Source organism: Microtus ochrogaster, linkage group LG3, assembly GCF_000317375.1.
Source record: "Microtus ochrogaster isolate Prairie Vole_2 linkage group LG3, MicOch1.0, whole genome shotgun sequence".
Classification (NCBI taxonomy): domain Eukaryota; kingdom Metazoa; phylum Chordata; class Mammalia; order Rodentia; family Cricetidae; genus Microtus; species Microtus ochrogaster.
The window spans coordinates 41,002,101-41,024,393 of record NC_022029.1 but is presented as its reverse complement, the minus strand read 5'-3'; the positions used below and the strand labels follow the sequence as shown (position 1 = coordinate 41,024,393).

The 22,293-nt window shown below is 40.4% G+C and overlaps 1 protein-coding gene across 1 annotated transcript in view; it reads right to left on the bottom strand.

Moving 5' to 3' along the window:
• The window catches only part of Pde1c (phosphodiesterase 1C), a 280,202-nt gene that overhangs the window by 48,855 nt on the left and 209,054 nt on the right, over positions 1–22,293 (bottom strand). The window contains exons 14-16 of the mRNA XM_026786001.1: positions 21,131–21,306; positions 11,415–11,618; positions 7,603–7,680 (exon numbers count right to left, since the gene is read on the bottom strand). Coding sequence (XP_026641802.1) covers positions 7,603–7,680; positions 11,415–11,618; positions 21,131–21,306 — 458 coding nt within the window. The remainder of the gene's footprint in view (positions 1–7,602; positions 7,681–11,414; positions 11,619–21,130; positions 21,307–22,293) is intronic.

Sequence of the window (22,293 nt, the reverse complement as noted above, 5' to 3'; positions counted from 1 at the left end):
ACACTTGGGCAAACAATGCGCCTTGTAAAAACACAAACTATCCAAAATCTCAGTACCAGCCACAAGAACCTCCTCTCATGTGGCTGGCCAGGATCGTCCAGATGACTCTCCAAATAAAGGTTATTGCTGTTGCTCTTGGATATCTCTCAAAAGTTGACTATAAGTTCCTATTGCTGGATACAGCACACACTTAGGACACAGGACTTGGATTATTCCAGGCTGGATCGGACCTGAAAGCCTATTTCCTCCAGTCTAGCCTCCACAGTACCAGAAAGTACTACGAAACTGCCAAGGAATGGAAGCATTAAACAGTCCTCCTCAGCTTGTGACACCTATGAACCACAACAACGACCATTATGGCAAGGTACAATAGTGACACTCACATACTGATGATAACCAACATTGGTTTAAGTGGATTGGAGGCGCACTTAACATGAGGAAAATCATGCCTATTCTTAGATGTCTAACCAGCTACCCATAGGTAATGATATCATGGATCATAGAACAGAATGCACAACTTGCCACTTGATATAACAGCATAATTCCTAGACTAAATTCTAAATCCTATGTTTATACCTAAGGTAAGTGTAGCTATCACCACTCATCAAAGAAACTTCTCTTTACAGAAAATACAGACTCTCCATGGAAAACCACAACTGTAACAATGCAACGATCAATGGTTAGTAGGGTGCCTAGCCCCAATAGACAAATCTGCAGCACAGTTCCTGCATCTCTGGCTCAGGGAGCATCACAGAAAAGGTAATAAAAGACTGTAAGTGTCAGAATTCCAGGGAATCTGCAGCATGATTGCCTCTTTTAGAATTAGCTACATCAACAAGATCTGAAAAATTATAGTATTCATAGCTGTGCCACCACAGAGAGGGGAGAAGCTCATGTGGCCTCCACTCTTAGACCAAACTTCAGGCAACTAATAACTTCAGAGAGAAGAACTGGTATCTCTCAAGAATAAGTTCTCCGTCTAATACAACATTATTGGCCATGAAACCATATACATACAAACAACAGAAATGGACCTAGCAGGTTGAATTTATACATTTGTACCTATGTATATACACACTTACATATGTAATAATAATAATCAAAGTAAAAGAGACTATTAATTTGAGAGTGGGACGGAACATGGGAGGAGTTGAAGGGAAGTGACCTATCAGGGGGCTAGAGGGAAGAAGGGAAAGGAGTTGAAATAATTATATTTTAATTAAAAATATAAAACAAATATATTTTTGATTTTCTCTGTCAAGCCAGGCTCCTTAAGAAATATAATAATATATCAAGAGTGTAATGAAATGGCAAGAAGAAAAAAGTGAAACAATGAAAGTTTATATATCAATAATTGCAGGGTAAAGTTGCTTAAAAATGCTGAATTTTGTCTTCAACAAAGAACATGCAATAGGCGTTTGTTTGATATTTTAACTACACAGATACTTGATAAGAGGCTGGGTTCTAAGTAACTGTACCAAAAACATGAATGGGTTCCAGATATTTTTCTTCTTATAACACAATTTAATTTTTAAACCCATTGATCTTTCATATACGACACACACACACACACACACACATATATATATATTGTATATTCATCATGGTTATAAACTTGCAAGGCACAAAGTCTACAAGGGAAAATCAATGGGTGCCACACACCACGTTCTGCTGCAGAATCTACCGTTGTTTTAGTCTAAAATTATATTCACAATGCATTGATCTGCGGTGGGTGTTAGTTCCAAGAGAATTGATGGCTCTGATTCACCATGACTCATCAGTGCTAGGGCCATGAGTAAGCACAGGCCCTGTGTTTCCCTTATCCCAAGAGGGAAGGCCATCACTAAAATAAGCAGAGATTTCGCAAGTCTCCATCTGCCCCCTTCTCACTCACATCCATATTGGTCCACAGGCTTTCCAAAAGCCAGCCTCAAAACAACAAAAACAGATTTCTGCATAACTGAACTCACAGAAACTCTTACTGTTTGGTCAGTGTACAGAATAGATTCAAAACTTAATTAGAAAACAACAGAGATGCATACAAATAAAAATGTTTAGGCAACACAGTCGAGTAGAATCTCAGTAGTGAAGCACCTGAAATAACATAGCAGCTCTCCCCTCCATTCACTGGCAGGGACATGGGAGTTGTTTAGACATTAGATAAAGTACGTGAGAAAAGAAGATTGCATAATGCTTTCAAGAACAACCATTCTTATGCTTCTTCATGCTAAAGTGCAGTGTTCAGTTACTGCCAGTTTGTTTAATTAGGCCAAAGGAGCTTCCATGGACAAATGGCTAAGGGAATAGGACATTAGTCAGAACATGTGCTGTCATAATGAGTTATCTTAATTGGGACCCAGAGCACTCCAGATGTTTGGTTGCTTTGCACTCATGGAAAACAACCCACAAGGATGCTGGATTCTTTTATGCTAAGGGCAATTCATTTATCTGAGAAATAAGTTTACTTTTTCTTTCAATGCATAGAAATCTACAGCAAGATACTTTCCCAAAGCAAGAAATAGTGTTATCCTCTGAGGAGAATGCACATACTTCCCTCCTGTAACATATATATATTATATTATTATATTATATCATATTTATGTGTGTGATAGATGATAGATAGATAGATAGATAGATAGATAGATAGATAGATAGATAGATAGATAGATAGATGAGATTATATATATAGATGAGCTTAGGTATTTGTGGAAAATAACCTCAGAATGTTTATCTTTGTGGAATTGCAATAGTGCAGAGTACTGAAAATAAGCTGAACAATGAAGTTAGTAATAGCTAATTTTAAACTAATTAGAAAGGACTCCAGATCCCAGCTACAGCAATGCCAACTTGGTTATGGGAGAAAAGGTCGGGAAACCGCAAGAGTTCCCTGACTTTTGTCATTTTGGCCTGCTATTTTTGTTATACTATATATATGCTATAGAAATAGTAGGATAAGAAGGTAGATTATTAAATCTATTTTTAAACCAAAAATAGCAACTACTTAATTTTAAATATTTTACATTGATTTGGAATTTGTATATTGATACAAATTTAAGGTTGTTTTTGTTAGAACATACTGTGCATATATTTCTACTGTCGTTCAAGTTATTGTACCTATAAAGGTCATCTAACAATTTAATGTAAATTTCTAGTCCCTTAAAAGTTATTATTACAAACTATTTAGGATAGTAAAGAAATGCATAGTTAGTCACTTATTACAATCAAACTTGTAATCTTGTTAGGTATGTTTTCAAAGTCAAACAGAGATATATATTTAGGTAGACATGTAGGAGGTCTTCAAACACTTCAGAGATCTACAGAAAAGGACATTTAAGATATGTTAATAACATAGGTTCTTTTTTATGACAAGGCATGTCTACTCCTGGAAGCACCAATTTACTTCAGAAAAGACAATGAGCATAGATGAAACTCCATATGGAGTTTACTCTTTTTTTGTTGTAAAAGTAAGCCACTAGGCAAGATAATAGCCTTGCCTCAACTGTTGACAGTATGCTGTCTAAACTGGACAAGCATAACACAAAAGAAAGTGAGTGTTGAACTTTGCCAAGACAAGTTAGGAACGTCTTTCAGAATATCCTGCTTCACAGAAAAGTCTACCAGATATGTTAGGCCTAAAATCTGAAGATGAATGCTCCAACATTGCAGAGGAACTGCGGGTGACTGTCCAGGTGCCAGATGTTTCTATCATGTCTCACAGTTTTGGAAGTTGCGTGCTTGCACTCCCTGCTTACTCAGGTAATATTATTTCCTTCTCAGGTCTATGATGGAGTTGAAGACTTTATAGTTATAGTTGGTTCTTGTTACAAGATTCAGAAAAGAAATTCACTGAAGAAATGCAAAGTGGATGAGGGTGAGAAACATAAAAAGATAATTCTGGGTTGGTAATGCAAGTCGGAATAGAAAGTGAATTAGGTACAACACTTTGGACTTGCCAAAATAGGATAGATAATGGAGTATTTTCTCTGAACTTGTCAAATGTTTATGGACTAGATATTGTTAATATATTTATCTCCTGTATATATCATATATAGTTATTGTACTTATTGTGTATAGTTTTTCTTATATTAGTTATAACCTTGTTATATCTTTGACAAAAAGGGAAATGTGGTGATATTCTGTTTGTGTTCTAATAAAAAAGAAAAAAGTAACAACAAAGAAAAAAGCTTGCCTGGAGATCAGAATGCAGAGTTAACCACTAGTTAACCATAGAGGTCAGGCTGTGGTGGTACACACTTTAATACCAGCACTTGGGAGGAGGAAAGAGGAAGTGATGACTGAGCAGAGAGAGAGGAAGTGATAAGGCTGGGCAGAGATGGGAGCCTGGCCTTTTCTGACTGAGAAGTTGATGAGGTAAGAGGTGGCTGTGGCTTGCTCTTTTGTGTCTCTGATCTTTCAGCATTTACTCTGATATCTGAATCTGGGTTCTTATTATTAAGACCAATTATAACGATTTGAAGGCACACTTATAAAGTACAGAGTTTGTGCCAATACAGTGAAGAAGACCTCTCAGGAGAATCAAAACAATAGAGAACATCTGCTTAAAGACAGCAAAGTTTCCAAGATTAAGAACCAAGAAAACAAGAATGACTAGAAGAAGATGGCAACACATCTGTCTGTATAGGAGACCAAAAGGATGCTGCAGGATAATCTTGTTGCCAGGACACTAGCCACATAATAGGGCCCAGTCTCACTCTTCCTAGCAGGTGCATTCTAAAGACCAGGATACTCCGTCTCACAGCCTCCAGTGAGTCTCAAAAGTAAGGATGGAAGAAAGTCACTGAGAAGCTCCATCAACTCCCCCTGGCTATCAAATACAATAAGAGCCACTAAAAAATATTTCTAATATTACTTCCATATTTTTAGTCAGCCTAAGTACTGATTTATATATTCCTTTCAATTAATTCTCCAAGTAGAGGGTAATGACCAAACGGAAAGGATAAGTCAAAATTATAAAATTCTTATCTAATTCATCCTCCCAAGAACTGGCTTTAGTCTTGGTAAGGATTTTGAATGAAAATAGCATCAAGTCTCCAAAGCTCTAAGTCTTGCTGATTCCAATGCAACAATGAAGGATGTGAAACCCTCAGCCTCCTACAAGCTCATAAGCACGAGGCATACTGGGTTCCTTTTGAGTCAGTTGCAGGTTGGTGTCATAGGTAAATGACAGGGACAGAGGGCAGGGCTTGTCACTGTTTACTGCAGCCAGCTCATTGTAACAGTTCATGAACAGGATCAAGAATCACGTTCACAAAACAATCACCTTTTCTGCTTATTTGTTCCTGAGAACCTAGAACTTATTTAATCACTGCACCAATCAATTTAATTCTCTTTTAAAACTTGGGAACAATTTAGTTTAAGGGCACAGTTAGAACAAAGCTTTATGAAGATGATCAAATTTATCTTACAATGCACATGTAAAGGAATCATGCCAGTTCTTTAAAAAAGCCACAAAATGAAGATTGGGAGGCAGCTCATTGTTAAAACCCTTGGCTAGCATGCACAGGCCCTGGGTTTGCTCCTCAGCAATGAAGATGGCAATGATGATGATGATTATGATGATGACGATGCTACCCTATGATGTTCAAGTTTCCATATTAAAAATTAGGGGCTTGATTGATTCTAGGCTTTCATGCTGTAGGAACTCAAATAGTGGAGCATGGTCAGTTGTTAAATGCATGATGGGACAGGTTTCTGAGTTCTGACTTTAAGGCAATACTGTTCCTCAACAGAGAAACTTCTGGGCTGGGTTGCATTGACTTGGTTTGATGATATTTGACAAAGAGCCTCTGGTATTTGAACAATGTTTCTCATTGGGAGTATAACTAAGAAATCACCATTTTGTATTGCATTTCAGTTCTGCACAATTCACTTCTTAGTCACAATTATTCAAGGAGGGCTCACTCAGTAGGCAAGCAGTTTTTGGTTGCACGAGCAAGCTGGTGAGAAATTACCGGTGTGAGTTCCCTAGGTATTATATGATAAGACACCTGGAGTGAGTTTTCTGATTGCTTTTAAAAATAAGCAGTTTAAATACAAAGTTTTACATATGAAAGTAAAGACAGGTGCCATTATGGCTATAGCAATAGTGGTTGATACCTTCCCTCAATCTTATTTTTATTTTTATTATTTTATGTGTATGGTTGTTTTGCCTGCAAAGATGTGTACGTGACACATCTATGAAGTACCTGGAGATGCCAGAAGACATAAGATGCCTTCTCCCTGGATCTAGAATTGCATATGGATGTGAACCAATATGTGGGTGCTGGAAATCAAAGCCTGGTGTTCTTCAAGAGCAAGAAATGGTCTTAACTGCTTAGCTATTGTTTCAGCTTCCATTTAATTTTTTTGAAACTTTGTTTCATGTATCTCAGGATGGTTCTGAACCCAAGGATGACCTTGAACTTCTTTTTATTTCTTTTTTTCAAAATATATTTTTACTTATTTTTTGAGAACTTCAGGTGAGTATACAATGTGGTTTGGGCAAATCCATTCCTAAAACCTTTTAATAGGTATTAAAATTGTCACCCTCAAATTTCTTGTTATTCCTCAATTTGATTACCCAGCATTTGTTCTTCAAAGATACTCTATCCAAACTATTTAACATACATCTTATTGAACAGGATATCATCAGGGAGATAAAATGCAAAGAATATGGCGCCCTTCACAAACACCACTTCTTAAAAGTCTGCTTTATCTGAATATCATGCCCATGCATGAAGAGGTGATGAGGAAGGAGGCAGGGTTACAGGTGAAACAATGAAATTTGTATGACAGATGAGGGTAGATGGCACCATCTACAAGGCCCAGGTGGAGAGGGTAATGCAATTGCCACTCCCAGCTTTAAGATGACAACAACAAAGTTGTTGGTTTAAAGTTAAAGCTGTACCCATGAAATCCATCCCATAACAGACCTATTCACGACACTGCAGGCTCATTAATTAAATGCTTTGTACTGTAGGCCCATTCATTCATGAAGTTTCTCTACACTGCAAGCTCATTCATGATGAACATTGTACTGCTGACCCTTGGGACTCTGTAGGATCATTCCCTTCGATCCTGCATTCTCACTGTCTTCAGTACTTGTTCTTGCTCGTGAAAACTGGAGTCTAAGAAAGTACATTTTGATTCCCAGACTGACACTGAACAGATTCTCATGTTTCTTTTTTAGCAAAAGTAATAACTTATTCAAGAAAAGAAATGTAAAAACTGAAAACATTAAACATAGCCTATTTATGTTGTGCCATCGGTGGCTGCAAGCTCATAGATGAGCAATGCGTGTTTGTCTACTGGATTGCGGTCAGCAAGTCTAGAATTAGGTTTTTTTTTTTTTTTATGAAGTCTGCTACAGAGAACATCAGGAAGGAAGAGGAGGCATACAGAAAACATTTGTGATGAGACAGTACACTGGAGAGGAAGACACAGCGGGCGTTTGCGACTGGCTGCCGAGAGAGGCTAGTGCTCTTTACCGCAATGAGGCCTCATTCAGGGTAGAATGTGAGGACACATTAACAGCCCTGCTCCCCAACACATTTGCTGCCATCGCACACTCTATGGAAACCGTGACGAGAATGACACTCTTACCATCTGTTTTCTTTGAATCATTTCCGGTGCTGGAGTGATCCTTCTTGTCGGCCTTAATTTTCCCGTCTTTCAAGTCACCTGCAAACAATAAGCATGACAAAGTGAGTGTGTGCAGCTGAGGAGGTAGAAAAGCTTCCAACCTGTCAGGGTGAGACAGCACAGAGGCGTGAGGGAGCACATACCCTGGTATCAGTATCATCTGTAGCCATGTGATAGGTTCTGAAAATCGGGTGACAGTCAGAAATGAAAACTAGAATATCTGCTCCAACAAGGTTGTACTTACGTCAAAGCTATTTTTCTGAGAAAGACAACTCAGTTCTGTTGTTCGGCTGTGAAGTAGGGGAAAATCTGGAATTCATGTAAGCTATACTAGTTAATAGATAGTTCTCTATGTTAACTAATAGTTATGTTTTAGTTTCTTATCTGCAGAATGGGAATAATAATGTCTACTGTGCATACAGGATGGTGGGCAGATGCACTCGAGCCATTTAAGTGCTAAATGTAACACATGTGTACTGCTCCAAGGCAATAGTCCCTATCCTAAGATAGAGCTGCCTGTGTTATTTGAATTAATGGGCTTTTCAAACTATCGTTTTTCAAAGTTAAAAATACTATTCTCACAAAGGTGAGCAAACATATGTAAAGAATGTACATAACTCATTGATGAGAGAGAGAGAACAAAGGGATCCTAAGGACAACCGAGGAAGTGGGTATCTACAGCTGCCGTAGAAGTGTGTGAAAACAAGGCTGGGCTAGAATAGACAAAGTGTTGATAACCAAAGGAAAATGCACATGACCTTCAGGCAATCGTCTGAACAAGTCACACTCTCTTCTCTACCAAATAACTTTACCATTGTGTGAATCAAGTGCCAAAAAGCAAATTTAAACATACCTGTATTTGCCAAAACTACAGGTCAGCAAGCTATGGTCCAATCTGGTAGGCCACCCATTACGGTCAACGACATGTTACTGACGCTCAGCAGGTGACTTACCCATATCTACCTATTGTCTGTCGTGGTTTCATTTTGCAACAACATAGTTGAATGTATGTGGCCGAGACAGACAGCTTACAAATATTGCCCATGTGGCCTGCTACGGATCAAGGAGTTACCCCTTGTTGAGAATAGCCACCCTCGGGGATCTGCTTTAAAAATGGAGTAACATTGATGAGAATGGAGGGGTGCCTTGTTCCAGCCTCATTCCCAAGTCTTTGATACTTTTGTTACTAGTTTTACTAATGGCACCTTTTTTTCTCACCCTCATACAGCCAGGAATATCTTTTTACTCAAATTCTACATAATCACAGCATCGATAAGATCCCCGCAGTAAGGTTTGCAGCGAGCTGAGGTGGCAGGATAAGTACGAGTAAAGAATTTCATTCTTTTGCAGTGTGTGCTGCAGTGTGTCAAGTGCTTTGCACATAATCACTGCATTGGCGTCTTACAACAACCCCAGTGTGAAGGATCCACAGTGGAGAACGCATCACAGACTCCTTCGGCACATCAGTGAGCTACCAGCTCACCTAGTGTTGGAGGATGCTTTCTACATGGAGACATCCCTAGGCAGCACTGTAGCCAGAAGAGCAAAAGCTGCCCCAGGGGACCACCACTAGCACATGTTTCAACCATAACTCTGGCCTCACTGTCTACCCTAGCCTTACATCTGCATCATCTACCTGACAGCGACTATCCATCTGTCTGAAGCTACCTGTCAGAAAATGGTTTTGAATAAGGACCAATGATGCTCCTATAAAGTGACTGTGCTTGAGCTGATTTACAGGGAGTTGGCCCCAGGCAAGTATCAATACTTCCAGGGAAGAAATAACAGGACGCATGAATGGATCCAGTTCCAGAGGCCCAGCTCTTCCCCACTGTGTCTGCAGCCTTCCTGTGCACTCGCACTTTAGATTTCAGGCTCTCCAGTGCTGTTTGCATCTTAAAGGTCTTTTCCTTTGCTAGGAAGAAATGGTAACAGTAGGATAACTTGAGGCTATTTTTGGCTGTGATATATTCTATAGAATATGTAGAATCCTTTCAACAACTACACCAAGGGCTGGAAACTAGGCCTCATGACTCCACTGCCTGGCTTTGTGTGATGCACACAGTAAGACTAACTTTTATACCTATAGCTGATTAGAAATGAGCATATGACATGAATATTAGGTTGTATTCAAATTCCATTGTCCACAAAAAAATCCTACTTGGCTACAACCGCACTTAAGAACTGTCCTTAGCTGAGGATGATGTTGAGTAGCTGCGACACAAAGTACATGGGCTGTGAGGTCAAAGGGATTTAGCATCTGGCCCATTACAGAAAGCATGTACCATCCCCTGTCTTCTGCACAGTATCAGGGTTTGACCTTCCTCTGATCCCCACCTCTTCCTAACAGTGCTGGGCTTGGCAGACAGTAAGCAAGAGTTGGCTATAGAACAGAGAATGGGGATTCCCCAAACCCAAGGATTTTATTTGATGAGTGCTTAAGTCTTTTAATGTCAGAGTTTTAATTTTCCCATCTGTAACATGGAACTATATCTACGTTAGAATCTATATGCATTCCTGTGTGAATGTGTATGTGCATGCATGAACATGGATGCACATGTGTGAACACACACACACCTGTGGAGGCCAGAACTTAGCCTTGTGTATCCTTCATGCACCATCAACCTTGTGTTTTGAGGCAGAGTCTCTCATTGGTTTGTCTACCCTGATTATTACTGAACACTCACGAGAGGCTGGGGCTCTGAACAGGTTTTATATGTGCTTTACACAGAAGGGGAAGGTTATATATTTTAACTAAGATCTCGAGAAAAGAGGAGCAACAAGACTGTGACTTGAACACAGATCTGTTTGCAAAGGTGCCCTGTTATCCGGTCAGAGCCTGGCATTTGCAAGCTTCAGGAACAGATCTCCCTGCCCATCTGTAACAGCAGAGCTGGTTCCCTGTCAGGACATACACCTTAATCTCTCCATCTCTCCAACTGAAAGCCTCTCCCCAACCTGACTCAGGCTAAAACACTGAAAATCAGAAACCATCCCCTTCTGAAGACACCCCAGACTCTTTACTCTTCTCTCTACCTCAGCTACCCACTGCAATCTCTTCCTTTGTGTGGGAGTCTTGAGAAGTTTATCTGCTGCTCTACCATCCCTCATCTCTGCATCACGTACACATTCCTTTAGGATTATATGTGAGGGTGTGAGGGTGTTTATTTCCCCACAGCATCACAGGTCTCCTCTACCCTTTCCATTCCTACACCCCTCAGACTAACAGAGTTTGACAGAAAGTTGTCAATAAATGTTTATTGCATTAAATACAAGAACCCATCAATTGCCTGAATCAGTGGCTCATTGCCCTCAGTTCGCCTGGACCATTTGGATTTTAGAATTGAAAATCTGTAGGGAAGATTTTCAACTACAGCCAAACCAGGCTGACTGGTCACCTACTGTGTGTGCTTTAGCCATTTGAAGGTCCAGACACACACTTTGGGAACAGGTCTCCTGCAGACTGGGAGCCTGGCCTGGTTAAAGGGATGGGGTATTTATTTGGAAGGTTGACTTTTCTCTACTCATTTTGGAAGTTAGCAATCCAGGCCAGGCTTGTTCTTAGGAATTTGCATCCCTTGTGAGAGTCTCCAGGGAATCAGGAAAGGCCAGAGAGGTGGAGCTAAGCTGGTGGCTATAGGATGGGGTCCTGATTGTATCCATGGAGGAACATGGAGCCATGGGAGCTGCCAGCAAAGGGAGGGTGTCACCAGATTCTGCTTGCCACATCATTGTCACCCCCAAAGAGCCTTTCCCAGGCAGTCCCTTCTCACCATTCTGCTGTTTTTCTCCTGCCTTGTCGCCTTTGGGGTTCTTCGCCTTGTTTGTACGGGCTCCACTGACTTGACCTTTCATTTCTCCTGATGTCTTCTTCTCAGCTTTGCCTTGTTCAGTTTGGCTTTGGGCTTCCATTTCCTTTTGCTTTTCCTCAGCAGCCAGGCGATCCTTCTCTTCGGCTTCTTTCTTGGCTTTCTCTTCTGCATCCACAGCAATGAGGAAAGACAAGGAGAGGCCTACCATTAGGACAATGACCTTTTTGGAAACATAATCAACAACAATGTTCATGGGAAACTAGTACAGTAAAATGACCTAAGTGGTCTATTGAGAGTGTTGGATATATTCTTGATTAACTCAAGTCAGACTGGCATGTGTATTTAGCATATCAATAAGACAGATCACATCTGAAAGCAGTGAGTTGGGAGGGGGCCTGGAGAACATAACAATGGCAACAACCGTGATGGCAAGCTGTTCTTACTGCTAATAACCTCTAGCGAATGTGCCCTCATGCAAGATACTATGCTCAGCGGTCTTCAAAGGTTGTTTCTGATCATCCTGAAAGTTAGTTTGTAACCCTATTTTATGGGTATGAAAATGATCACACTTTATGGGTAAGAGACATGATCACACTTCCCCCAACCACAGTAAGACACATATATGTCACACACACACACACACACACATATATATATATATGGTATTTTTATATGCGTGTATATAAATGTACATGGTATTTTTTATGTATGTATGGTATTTTATATATATGGTATTTTACATTATATATGTATGTATACACTATGTATATACATATATGTGGTATTTTATGAGGTTTGCTTAGAATATAGAACCTAAACATTAACAACTGAGTATGGAACAAAAATTCAGGGGAAATAATCATCATTAGAAGACTACAAAATCAAGCCAGAGTTTGTGAATTTAAAACTAGGAAGAGGAAAGCTAAACCTCATAAAACTAAAAGCAAGTCCCCAATCCCAAGGTATCCAACTGTCCTCAGTATGAGGGGGAGCCTTCAGTTTGGTCAGGAATCTGCTCTGGGCCATCCCTTTGACTGATTATCCACATTATTTCTAACACAATTGACTGACTATGTGCTTAATGAAAATACAGTGTAAGTGCATACTTATATCAAATATTTATGAAAAGATTGACTCATTCATGCAGCTGGTACTTGCTGAGCAGCTATATTGTCAAGAACAATTTTAAAAACTGGGGATATGACATCAAGCATGACAGAACCATGGAGAACCTTATAATTGAGTAAACAAATGGCTAAGTTTGAATGTTGAAGGCTTATTGGAAAAACTGGATACAGAGAGACAGGACAGGATGGAACAGAGTCAGCACAGGGTAAGAGGTGGCTTTTAAACAGAGGTATGGAAAAGCTTTTCTTGAGAAGATAGAATTTGACTAAGTGATGAGAAGCCAACTAGAAAATCATCTGTAGAAACTGTAGCATTCATCAGAGAAACTAAACAACATGGAGGCCATACGAGGAACATGCTCCTTGTGTTCATCGATGTTGAACTGGTCCCTGAAGGAGATTTGGCAAGGAGTTAGTCATAGATAAAGTGCTCAATTGACCTAGGAAAGGTACAGATCAGATCATGGAGGCTGGAGGGCATAGCAGGTCTGCACTCTAGAGAACAGCACATAAGAAAGGCCCCTAAAACAGCCAAACCCCTTGTAAGTTTTAGGGGTTTGCCCCACAGAGCTCACTCTAAAGATACTCCTGACATTATCAACCCCCTCTAGGAAAAGCATTATTGCATTTTTTTTCTACAGATGAGTGAAAAACTCCTCACCTCATTACTAGGGGCCTCTGTCTTCCCCTTGGTCTAGTGTTAGTCTTTGAACTGTTTTCATTCAATATGATTGCTTTAATCCAATGAGCCCCAGAGAGATGGTGTGTCTTATGTTTTCCTTTGTGTTAGCTGCTAAAACACTCCAAGTCCCGTTCTGGCCCAGTTTGGTGGGTTCACACAGCTCTATGACACGCATTTTTGTGCCTGTTCATGATGCCTAACTTTATTCTTACTTTCTAGTCCCTTCTACTTGTTTATTCCAGGGGTCTTCTTTAACACGGCATGGCGTTTTTATTCATCATTTCATTGATCCAGCAATCCATCCATCTGATAACTCACCCATTCTCTCATCCAAATCCAAGACCTGGGCTCATCTCAAGCAAATATAATCAGATTCTACAAGGACAGGGATTAGGATAGGATATCTCAAATGTTTCCTGGGCAATTTTGGCACACAGAAAGTATTGAGACGCTCCGATGTCAAGTCTATTAGCCTTTCAGTGTATCATAATATTCTTCCCCTCAACAAGATGCATTTACAAATGACAGTGAAAGCATATAAAATATTTCTTTACAAATAACAATCATATCCATACCTAGCACTGTATGACTTCTGACTTCCACAAAAATGTAAATAAAAATGTAGAATGCACTTAAAAAGATGTTGGGTAGACATGCCAAGCACAGGGATGGTGGGGGTGTCTCTAGAACATTCATTCAGGCTTCCTTATATCCCTAGGCGTTTTGAGGATAGGGCAAATATCACACTCATCACTGTTTGGCATAATGCACAGCATACATCATGTGCTCCTGAAGGTTTTGATAAAGTCATGAGATGCTGCTTATGCACACGATTTACAGGAACTATCAGTGTAACCTAGCACCTTAGACTGATACAACACCCAAGTATACAGACTCTCTGGTCCTATTCTGAAAGCAATGCTGTACAAACATTACCTTCCTTAACTTATAATAAATGTAAGTAAAACGATGACTGTTTTTTCCTGTTATACTCATAGACAACTTTCTCTTGAGTATTTTGGAATAAATACAGAATCCACAGTCAGACAATGCACAGAGAGTGAAAGACCTTAGAACATTCAGCCCTTAAATGGGATGTCTCCATCATATCCCTCCACTCAGGGCTCAGGGAAACTAGCAGAAGCGGAGCCAGAAAGAACATAAGAGTCAGAGGGGACGAAGGACACCAAGGAAACAAAGCCCTCTAAATCGATATGATCAATGCACATATGAATTCACAGAGACCGAGGTTGCATGCACAGGGCTTGCAAAGGTCTGCCCCAGGTTCTCTGTGTATGTATTATGGCTTCCAGTTTAGTGTTTTATGGGACTCCTGAATGCAAGAACAAGTGGGTCTCTGATGTTGGTTCTTTTGTTTGTCTTGTCCAACTCAACGTGATAGCTTTTGTTTTATCATATTTTATTTAATTTTGTTATATTTTTAAAAAGATGACTGTATTTATTAGACAGAGGAAAACAGAACCAAGGAGAGGCAGCCATTTATATTTAGAATGTACTATCAGAGAAGATTAGCTATGGTCACCTTCAGAGACTCATTACTGCATTACTGAGTGCATGGCAAACTTCCAACACTCAAAAGATCTCCAAGTTGAAAAGCATTTAAATAAAGCTGGAAGCTGTTAAATTGCACTTTACTATGGAAGATCATACAATATTATCTTAGAAAGAAAAACTCGTTTGACAACTGAGTCAGACCAATTTTTCATGGGAGATGTAGAATAACAACTGAGAAGAAGAGGAGGGAACATTCCTGATGCAAACCTGTATTTGCTCAAGTGTAGCTGACATGGAAAAGTTATTTTAAGTTAACAAATGAGAGCTCTATTTAAAACACGATCAAATCAGATATGAGCCTATCCCACAGTATGAATCCCTTCTGTGCAAAAACCTTCTAATAAATTCTCACGATGGCCCCACAATGCCCTATTCACCCATTGCTCTATTCTCTGGCTTGTGTGTGTGTCATCAGCCACAGAGTATACAAAGAGCTGTTAGTGATGACAGAGAGACAACAGCAAACACATATAACACTAAAATCATATCTGCATAAGGTTGATTGCTTTCCAACTGCAATCAGATTCCTTTATATGCTTAGGGTGAATTGATTGGAATAGATATCGTCGCTCAACAGCGAGACCAGGTCAGTGAGACATTGCCAGTCTGTACAGATTGCATGTTCATGTTCCAGTAATGGCATGGATACAAGGAAGTCATTTATCAGGTCTTAGATTTAGATTCCTTGGCATCCCAAGGCTTCCTGATGTGTAGGCTATAAACGTTATGATCTGTTTTCTTTTGCTCCTCTTTCATCCTATCTTGGGTTGATGTGATATGAAAATAACCAACGGAAAGCAGCTCAAGAGCTCTGGTGTGACAGTCCTTGGGATCTGTAAATCACGCTCTTCCCACAAGCTTTGGGGCTGCTCACACTGACTGCATATACAGTCTTGAAAATACGCTTGCGTCTTTATTCAATGTCCTCTGTAAGGAATGACCTTATAGATTCCTTCATGAAAATGCCACTGGGCTACTTAGTGCTTGATCAACTCTGAGCTGCTGACTTAAACAGTAAAAACAGAGAGATGGGTGGGGAGACAAAATGGGAATAGGAACATGAGACAAGAGACAGGAATCTAACTGGTTGACATAAGCATATATACATAAAATCTCTCAATTATGCTCCACACAGAAACAAGGAGGGCACTGAGGGCACCTAAGAGCTCAGAAGCTGTTCTTTTAACAGCTTCCTATGTACACTAGCTGATAGAAAATGTCAATCAATAGCAAAAATCCAAAACAGAGAAAAATGTGTCAATGGTATATAATGAAATTGCAAACCTTCTTGCTAAAATAGAAATAAATGTTAAAGATAAAAACTGTGCAATCATTTAGAAATAATGTGCTGGGCTGCAAAGTTGGCTCAGTGGCTCAGTGGCTCACTGGCTCAGTGGCTCACTGGCTCACTGGTTCTGTGGCTCCCAGAGCACCACATGTTAGCCTACCAGCACCTCTAACTCCAGTTTGAGGGAACTGATTCTCTCTTATGATCTTTGAGGGCATCAGGCACACACACTCAGTACAAATATATATACACAGGCAAAACACTCAACAAAAGCTGAGTGCTGATAAGCAAGCAAAAATGAATGTCTCAGCAAGTGTGGAGAATCATACGTGACACATTATCTCATTTACTGAGACTCACTGTCCAATAAAGAAACGATGTCTTTGAGGGAGTAAATGTAGGTAGTATAACTAGAGACTCAGCAAGGCAAATGGCACATGACAGATTAGGGCTGGGTAGAAGCAGCAGGGCACTTTGACAACTAAAATATTAGTCTTAATATGTAAAAATTGTTATGACTCAACAATAAGAATGTGGATGCCCTAATGGGAAATGGCAGTAGAGAGAAATGGGCAGTTTTACTGTTATTGCATCTGAAGGAGAAAATTTGATTTTTTTCTTAAAGAATAAAGGCCAGGAAGAAATTTAGCATAAAAAAAATTTAAAGTTCTTGTCTCTGTTGTCAGAAGAATCCCATAGATTCTTTTGAACTTTCATGTTGATAACTTTATTACATGCATCAATGACTTGGAACCCTAACACTTAGTAATGGAGGAATATCTCAATGATTGTATCCCAGACATTACATCAGACTACTCAGCATCAGTAAAAAAATAAATGTCCAAGGTATGAAAAAATAGAATGTAAGTGTCATTGCATTATAAAACTGATTTCTATCTGTATGCACAGCTGAGCAAAACTAGATTGGTTCAAAGCACCGGCCAGAATTACTGACATCTAGATAAGGTAAAAAGAATTTATTCTCTTCTTCACATATATTTAAATAGTACAGCATTTATGAACTACACACATTATTCCATTAGCATGAAATTAACATGCAAAAAGTATTAAATACTGGGTGGAAATTAATAAATATAGATTATAAATATTAATTATTATACCCTTAAATTTAAGGTGGAAATGATGTTTGACCCAGAAAACTACACAAAGTGTAGATTACATTTTTCCTAATTAGCATAGATTCTACAGAACTTTGTAATTCAGCCTGAATAACATAACCTAAACTTTATCTTATTTTCTAATAATATGTGTTCAAATGCCCATAGAAGGCAACTTTTCTTAAAATTAGAGTCCTTTGAGGTAAAAACAAACAAACAAAAAAAAAACAAAAAAAAAAAAACAAAAACAGCCTGGGATCATTTACTCAAACTGACCATTACCAACGTAACTGCAAACCAGATTTCTCCTTCACATCAGCCGGTCGGTGAACACGCAACTCTGAGACAGAAAGTGTGAGCTGTGTTGACACTGCTGCACACGGTCAGGCTTCCTCTCCACTGTGTTTAAATAGCAGCTCCTTCCTGCCAAGCACCACGTGGGCCAGTTCTGTTCCCAATGCTTTCTATATGTTCTTCAGTATAGTTCAGTTTGTGATAACTCTGAAATGTACAGGACCATGTCCAGAATGGTGTCTCAAGGAACGTCCCAGAATAAAACTGTGCAAGTCGGGATTCAAGTCTTCATTTCCCTGATAACTAAATATGTCCTCCATAACCAAACTGCGTGCACCTAAATATATATATATATATATCTCCATATATCCTAGGGGCTGAGCCTTGTTCTTTTTGCTTTGATGTGTGCTGCGCGAAGGTTTACAACTAGTAACTACCCACCTACAGGGGCATGGCCTTATAGACTATTTACCACGATGCGGAAGCGCGTCTGGTCCTTCTCTGCGCCCCTGGGCCCGGTTTCTTGGGTTCTGTTTTGTTCTGGATCGCATCTTCAGCCATCGTTCATGCTGAAAATCCCGATCTGTAAGTTTTACCCCTTAATAAATGCCTGTCTATTTCTTAGTTCTGAGCTAGTGTGGGATTCCTTTTTTAAGCGTCCGATTTCTCAACCATCAGGTGTGCACATTTTCTTTCTTTTGTGTTTATGTATGCATTTGTGTGTGTGTGTGTGTGTGTGTGTGTTTTCCTCAAGTGTTATGCCATCTTTTTTTTTTTTTTTTACCCCCAAGACAGGGTCTTTCACTGGCCTACAGCTTTTTTATGTGGGATATGCTGGCTGGGCAGTGAATTCAAGTGAGCAGCCTGTCTCTGCTGCGCACCGCGCCCCCGTCTGCGCTCTATGCGCTAGAATCCAGTTAGCAAGCTTTGGGCAAGGGGTTGGAGGTTGAGGAAACACACGCAGAGACAGACTGACACACAGATCTCTAATCGCTGGTACAAAAGCCCCTCTGTAATAGCACCATGGAGGCTTAAATACCCTGCAGTCAATGGCCAACAGGTAGAAATCCCATCCTCTGATCCTCTGGGCACAGTTTCCAGTAACTTCAATTAGAAGGTTCTAGACAGGGAAGAGCAGCTGAAGGCCAGGACTCAATTGGCCCCAATATGTCTCTTCTTCCCCATGACTGGAATTACACATACATACCACTGTTCAGGCTTCATTTATAAGTGTGTTACCCTGTGGGCTATCCCCTTCACCCCTCCTGCACCCATTTCTAATATCTTCAGGTACATTCCAGCATCCTTCAAATTCTATCTACTGAAGGTCTTCCTGAAGGCTCCACCCAAGCACAGTTAGGGACAAGTCCGTTCACACTTCTTAAAAATACTTTCTGTATCCCTAGCTGCAAAGCTAGGGCATTTTAAAACGATAAGGTGTTTACCATCCCTTTGAAAGGACACCACCTAATGTTTCCCCAGGTCATTAGTTCAGAAGGTAATTTCAGTAACAAAGATAATTGCAAGCAAATGATTTTGAATGACCGCTTTAAATTGTGTTTTGTCAGAAATTGGATGTCCAAGTGTAATGATCATGGGAGAGTGTTCTTTTGATGGTGTAGTAGCCTGCCAACAGGGAGGATTTAAATGCTTGAGGCATTTGAATGGTCCCCGAGTGCTAACAATTAAAATATACAGCAGCTGTTGACGCCCTCCGTAGCTCAGGGTGCAGCATCTGTCCCCAAATGAGAGTATTTCAGTCATGCACCAAGAACACCATAAATCTAAACCTCTTGCCTTACCTGCACGGGTTTTTTGCAGTATTTTGCTGGCAAGTCAGTGTTGGGCCCTTGAAACAACCCTGCAGGGTGCTTCTCTCCACCCAGTGTGGGGACCACAGAACCTACTGCTAGGACTTAGAGTTGGTTGTCCCCTGGCTTACCTGCATTGAAACATCAGCCCCTGGATTTAAATGTGGATTGGAAGTGGGGATATGATGAGGACTTGACCACACCTCAAAGGTGAGACCTCCACAATGACTTTAATTGGGTTATAGGCATAGAGATTCAAGTTTGCGCACTGGCTCTGTCTCTTCACGTGATGTGTTCCACCATGAAGCAAGCAGACCAGATGCCAGATGCCAACATCATTCTCTCGATTTTTTGTAAATTACTGAGTATCAAATATTTGGCTGCAGTGATAGAGAACACCCCAAGACACCAGCCATTCTATCTTCCTTCCACAGTGCTGACACAGGAGAGTGCCAGCTCAGGTGTTGTTGGAGGACACAGTCTCAACAACCTTGGCCGCTCACAGGGTTTGGGGCTCAGGGATGTTGATAATAAGTACAAGGTCTTGACTGACTTCTTACTCAGCCTTTGTATCAAACCCTAACACAGTGGTTCTAAACCTTGCAATGCTGTGAGCCTTTAATACAGTTCCTCATGTTGTGGTGTCCCCCAACCATACAATTATTTTTGTTGCTACTTCATAACTGTAACTTTGTTACTATTATTAATGATAATGCAAATATTTAATGCAGACTATCTGATATGTGACCCCTGTGCAAGGGATGTTTGACCCCCCCCCAACAGGGTCATGACCCACAGGTTGAGAACTACTGCTCTAACATAAGTGCCCTTCCGATGAACCCAGAGTATAGGGAATTCCATAACAGCCGTTGGCCCTGGGCATGGAGTCTAGAACATAGATGGCATACAATCGGTGCCAACAGACACTGAGTGCCATTGAAGGTTCACCTCTGCAAGGCTGCTGCAGTCAGCCCTGTTACTGAGCATCAAGAGCCATTTCACATGTGTGACCCTCCCTGAGATCTGGCATCACAGATCCATATGCTTCCTGTGTGCATGTGACCCTTTACCTAAACACTGTGATCATGTCATAGGTGCCAGTCATGCTCAGTAATACAAACAAATATGAACATATGAATTAAGCCCCAAGAAGCATGAATTTTCATAGTTTTCTGTGCGTAATAGCAGGAGTCACAGCTTTTCCGGTCTGAACTTTGATGAGATTTGCTTCAGAAAATTTCAATGTACTTACAAGTTATTATCACCTCAAAACAATGAGCAAACAACGTCAGTTCCAGGGTTGGAGCAATAAGGAAAACCCTGAATTTGACAGGATGTTTAATGTTCCTGGAAGGAAATTAAAGTTCCTCATACCCTAACACGAGAGGCAGGCAGCTGTTGACAGGGCTTTACCTAGGCAAATGAGGACTGAGAGGCTTTACCACTGTGACAGCTGACATGAAATGTAATACAAGGTAATGGAGCAGAGACCAGAAAATGCCAATCCAAGGCCTGTAGAATTCCACATTGGAAAGCGGTTTAGCTGTGCTACACAAAGACACAGGGAGGAGATGCTTGGAGGTCTGCCACATTCTACCATGCATTGGACAGAGCGAGAATTGGTAGATGGTAGTACCCAGCATTCAGCACCTCCAGTCCCTGGAGCAAAGTGCTTCACTTGAAAGGCCTGAAAATCACAAAAGGTAGCCACTTGGTTTGCAAGTGGATATGGAGTTTGTCTGGATAATTCTAGAAGAAGATTCTTCCTGAAGAGCATATTACCTTTGGGCACCTTGGCCCGCCACCGCTCCCGATTGATGTGCACCACCTCAGTCCAAGTGGCTTTAAAACTCTTGTAGTCAACAGGGATGACAGAATTGTTGATGGGGGCGCTTCCTTCTGACCCAGAACTCTTGACACCTGCTCGCTTTGCATCTGAGGAGTTGATGCTGTTCAAACTGGAGAACAAAAGAAATCATACCGAAGATGAGTTGGCGCCAGAGTCTGCAGCATGCAGGCAGTGAGAAAGCTCACAAAAGACTGGGTAGTATTGGCTGAGTTGCCATCATGATACCCCAGGGCCCTGAGCCTTGTGGAGCTGCAGTTTTACATATAAGACAGGTAGGAAATTCTAAGCTTTAGAAGAAAAAAAATACAAACACTGCATCTTCATGTATCACAGTATTCCTTACATCTGTTTATGCTGACTGGGCATTCTCTCTTTTGGTACCCAGAATCCCCTGACATTTATTTGTTCTATTCTGTTCTTTGAAATGAACTAATTTAAACTTGGAGTTTTATTTGCTTCATGATCCATCTACTTGCTACCACACTGTTCATCTTTCCAATTTACTCAGCAAACTGGTCCTTTTCCTCCAGCTCTACCCTTCTGGATTCAAGATCCCTCTAATTTTATGATTATTAATTTATATTTGTTTGTTTGTTTATATGCACATGCCAGGGCACACATGAGGAAGTCAGAGAATAATATCCAGGAAGTGTTTTCTTCTTTGATCAGGTAGTCCTAGGCATCAAACTTGGATCATCAGGCTTGATGACATACTTGAGACATTTTTTTGGCCTTCAGAATCCCTCTAATCCGGGTTCCCCAAGCTCAGAAAAGCAATGATTCCTTTATGTTTCTGAGGGACGGTGGATGACCAGACCATGCCAAAGATCTAATTTTAAATTAACTCTATTTTGTGCTTTAACCATGGGATATGTTGCAAATATCAGAAGGTAGCATTCTTCTGATGGAGTATTGTATGTTCTGAAGTAGCTAGACCAGTTAGTGCCATAAATCAGATCTGAAAATGATAATGAAGGGTTACTAGAGTTCATTCTAGCCTGTTTCTGAAGAGATAAGAAAGGATATAGACCTATCAAGGGAGCCTAGGCAATTTGGATGCTCACCTTACTAGACCTGGATGGAGGTGGGTGGTCCT